Source organism: Xenia sp. Carnegie-2017, unplaced genomic scaffold (genome assembly GCF_021976095.1).
Source record: "Xenia sp. Carnegie-2017 unplaced genomic scaffold, XeniaSp_v1 HiC_scaffold_1, whole genome shotgun sequence".
Lineage (NCBI taxonomy): Eukaryota > Metazoa > Cnidaria > Anthozoa > Malacalcyonacea > Xeniidae > Xenia > Xenia sp. Carnegie-2017.
Window position 1 is genome coordinate 6,622,953 of NW_025813402.1, and position 4,461 is coordinate 6,627,413.

The following is a 4,461-nucleotide window of genomic DNA, read 5'->3' on the forward strand; positions in this document are numbered from 1 at the left end:
ATACGTACGAAAAATGTATTCAGTAAAGTAAATGGTTCTCAAGACACTTCGCTAAAACTCTAAAAAAACAGTCGCTTAAGTTAAAGTTTTTCCTTATTAAGAAAAGAGACACGCGTCAGCTTACAATAGAACAAATGGTAAAATTCAGAAGTAGGTAGTAACTAGAATCAACAACAATTATAAAATATTAGCAGCATTTTGATGCAAATGCAGAACAATTATTGCTCAATTTAAACATTTAAACTATCATAAATGTAAGCACAACTAAGTAAAATCAACCTACCGTAAAATTCTACATGGCGCCTAGGAGTCTAATGACTCATTGATTCATTCCTGGTTTGCTGTCATGCGCTGTTAATAGCAGTTTATGCTCTTAATAGCAGTTTCGAATAAGTAATTATTCATAAAAAAGCGATATTTGCAACAGTGGCAAGGAATTTTGCCGCGCATCAGAACAAAGAGCTTAATCTAATTCAAACAGCACCGTCTAAAACAACACAATTTACATATCAATAAATGGCCGCTTTCTCCTCTAGTCTTTTGATCGACCCTGTTATTGATGAAAATCATTAAAGGATATGGTATTGATGTCAATAGTAACTTTATATCCCCACTGGAAAATATATGCATATACATGATGTTTGGTTGAGTTTGCTGCATTTTTTATGATTTATTTTAAAGAATGTTAGACAGACTGCCAGGTAATAAATTAGGTGCAAGTCTGAAGTCTCCCAAAATGTGACATTATAGAAATCATTTGAAATTTCACAAACAACTATTGAGTATGTGTGTTTTCACACCAGGAAACTGAATGAAATTCTGACTGCAACTATGAATAGATGACTTGACTTGTTAACATTTTGCTGACAGGCAGATTTGGTCGAGTGGTTTTGGACAACACTAGCAACAATGGTCAAACTTTTATGGGATTAATTTGCTTGCACGTGAAGAAGGCCAGTCATCTAGATAATATTTTACAAAAATAAACTTTTGTATTTTAGTTATCTTATGTAGGTAAGCAGTATTTTATTTTTACATTCCGTAATTCGACGAAATTTCTCAAAAAGTAAAACACATTAGCTAATAGCTATGTTGACTAGACAGACTGTAGAACTGAACTTGGCGTCCAGTTCTCGATTTACCTAATCAACTAAAATCAGACTTCTAATTGACACATTTTCATTTGTTTTAGGCAGCTTGTAACTTATTGCCAAAGATTTTGTTAGTTACTAATGTTGTAATGAAAACATTCTGATTCTGATATTCTTCTCAAGAACGCCTGCAGGATTTAGTATTGTGGGTAGGCAAAACACTCCGTAATATTACTTACACATATCACGAACTGTTTTATTTAACTGATAATTTCAAGATAAATATAAAAGACCTTCGTATGGAAATATGGAAAGCAGTCTCCCTCCCTCACATGTTGGTGCCTCTTCGTTTTGTATACTTGGTCATGAAAATGTGGTGATTTTTGTATAGTGGAAACACGTTAAAGTTTTAATACTTTACAAAAATAGTTTGAATGAAACGAAAAATAAGTTTAAATATATCAATCTCACACAAGATCTCGTTTAACACAATAATAATACTTAAAATGTTTATAAAAGGATTTATTACAAAGATGAATTAAAGTAAACCAAAATTCTCCTTTCTCGTAGATATCTTCACAATAAAAAAATAAGAATAATTATTTGTATGTCATCATGAAATGAAATGAAAAAAGAGCTACTGAGTAATAAATTCCTTGTGCTAAAATAGTTAAAGTGCTATTGTGTAAAAGTTAATCTAGGTCTGTGAATGAAACAGCTTAAAATCAATATTAAGCGTGATTGTCCATGACCTATTCTTCTATCGTGTCCATGTCATAAGGAAATGTTTCAATGTCTTATGTTTTGTTTCGTTCTTGGCCGTTTGTTGAGAGAAAGCTTGGACGCGTTATTGTAGAGGTTCCCCTGGAATATGGAGTGAAATGGCTGAAATCAGGAGGAGTAGGGAACGGATTTACTGGCTGCACTGGCTGTGGTGAAAACGAGGGATAAAAATATGGATTGCAGTGGTTATCGTTGGATGGATTATGCCATATCATTGGATTGGCAATCACCACTGACGAGGGAGTTGGTAATGATGGCGGTGGTGGAGGCTCAAAGAGATTACGAGGGTTACGAGAGCGCAAATTCTTTAATATCAACTGCACGAAAACATCGTTATCACCATCACAAGCTTCATAGATACACTGGAGCACACATATGTCTTCGTCAGGAAAGATATCAATCAGCTGCTGTACATCTTGTGGCGTTATTGTACTTCTTGTGTTGGTTAAATGGCGTCCAACAGAACCTCTACCTCTTTTGGCTTCTGGCTGTTCCCACTCTACAAGAAAATCTCGTCTTCTTTTCTCTGAAAACATACACCAGGGCAAACATTAGTGTTTATTAGTAATCGTGGGACACATTTTGAGCTGAAAATCTATTTATAATGACGCTGACTAATGTTTATTTGGAGTAAATTTGTAATAATATCGAAGCGTTAGTGTAATTTTGAACCTTTCAAAACTTTGGGTTGAGATTTCATCGAAAATTTACCGATATATTACAAAATTGGTGTAGTGAGATAAGCGCACAATGTACACAAGCCCGATAAAGAAAGGCAAAGGAGGTTATACCTAGGGCCTCTTAATAGAATTTTTAAAGCCCGAAAATGCAACTTTTCGTCTTGAAACATGTGCACACAAAATGCGCAAAGCATTCACTACTCTTTCTTACACTTTATGAGTTTTGAGTCAGTGTTTTCATGGGATATCACATTACAAAGGATCATACAGCGGTTTTATTCATTATTTCTTTCATTGTTATTAATGTCCGCGTTATTGTTTAGTTGCTAAGTTAAAGACGTCAATACTCAAAGTCGACAATTTCAGCAAGATCATATTCATAAATTACATTAACAATGTTTTGTTAGCACAGTTGAAGTTTATACATACAAATGAAGAACAAACTCTGTTTGGTTTAAAATTTACGCGAAATAGAGCGTTGAGTTTATTTAAAGCCTTCGATATGAAGTTATTTCATAAAACTGCATGACATTCATGTATTTTAGGTTCGATGTTAAAGTCATTAGAAAATAGAAAACGTTAACTGTCGAAAATTTACAGCAGTATCGTCTAACGAAATATCTTTACAATAATTTTCCTATTATGCTCGCTTTTATAAATAAGATATTTCAAACCACATACCAGAAGTTTTAAAACGACTTTGAACGCAGGAAGAAGAGTTAACACCGCACGTGTTTTTACAGTTGCCTTTTAAAACAATTGTATTGCAAGCAACTTGATTGTAATCATGAAATGATGCTTACACAAGAATATAGTTGTACGACATTGCTAAATAAATGTATCAATATCCAAATATGTAAGAGTACCTGATCGTCTAGGTGAATTCATTTGCAATCCACTCAATTCAGGGACATGTTCTTCGTCATAGCCATCGAACATTGGCTCAACAATTTCTTGCTCGTCTCTGTGTTGGGCAACAGGCTCTATTGAACGTTCTCTCGTTGGCCGTCTCGACACAATTTTGCATTTATTGCAAGGGCAATCTTTAAATTGACAGAATTTTTTGTGATTTCGTAGTGGCTTTATAATGCCATGATTGAAGCATTTAGCGCAATTATGTGTTCGTCGACCTGAAGATGAATTATCCATATCTGAACTACTCATCTTCTCTTTCTTTTATTAAGTGAAATTATACTTGACCGTCTTCCGATTAAGATCTTGCTGTGAGTAGCACCAAGCACATGTGTGGTAGATCTAGACGCAGTGCAATGTTATATCATCTTCCTAATTACGGAAGTTGCTTATGCATTGTGTTAAATTTAACATTATGACAGACCATATCATCAAACAGCGTCAGTTAACTTGATGTTGGAGGCAAAAGCCGAAATATTCATTGTTTTACATGATACATTTTACAACAAAACGCGTCATTTATACGCATCAAAACATATATTTAACAATCCAACGCTTTAATGGTATTATGCCAAATCTTGTATTTCCCGCATTCAATAAATTGATTGGTTCTTTTGTAACATAATTGCTTTTTAATGGCGGGCGTACGTCGAATGTCAATAGAAAAATTACTTGCGAATTTATCAAAACTTAAAAGAAATCTTTATATTTTACAATTTTTGTTCATCAAAATAACACATTGTAAAAGAACTGCAAACATACACGCTAGAAAATTTACATTAGATTAATTTGAAAAAATTGAATCCTGTTCATTGATGGTTTTGATTATTATACGTACGAAAAATGTATTCAGTAAAGTAAATGGTTCTCAAGACACTTCGCTAAAACTCTAAAAAAACAGTCGCTTAAGTTAAAGTTTTTCCTTATTAAGAAAAGAGACACGCGTCAGCTTACAATAGAACAAATGGTAAAATTCAGAAGTAGGTAGTAACTAG

The 4,461-nt window shown here is 33.6% G+C and overlaps 1 protein-coding gene across 1 annotated transcript; it reads right to left on the bottom strand.

Annotated features, from left to right (window-relative positions):
- Positions 1 to 1,888: 1,888 nt before the first annotated feature.
- LOC124433284 lies at positions 1,889 to 3,718 on the bottom strand. The gene is made up of 2 exons (XM_046983048.1): positions 3,421 to 3,718; positions 1,889 to 2,400 (listed from the first exon to the last, which is right to left on the bottom strand). Exons 1-2 carry the CDS (start codon positions 3,716 to 3,718, stop codon positions 1,889 to 1,891), a joined length of 810 nt encoding a protein of 269 aa, XP_046839004.1.
- Between the last annotated feature and the right edge of the window lie 743 nt (positions 3,719 to 4,461).

Coding starts and splice junctions, on each gene's coding strand:
- LOC124433284 (XM_046983048.1), bottom strand. CDS start 3,718: ATGAGTAGTTCAGATATGGATAATTCATCTTCAGGTCGACGAACACAT. Junction 2,401..3,420: donor GAATTCACCTAGACGATCAG/GTACTCTTACAT, acceptor GTATGTTTTCAG/AGAAAAGAAGACGAGATTTT.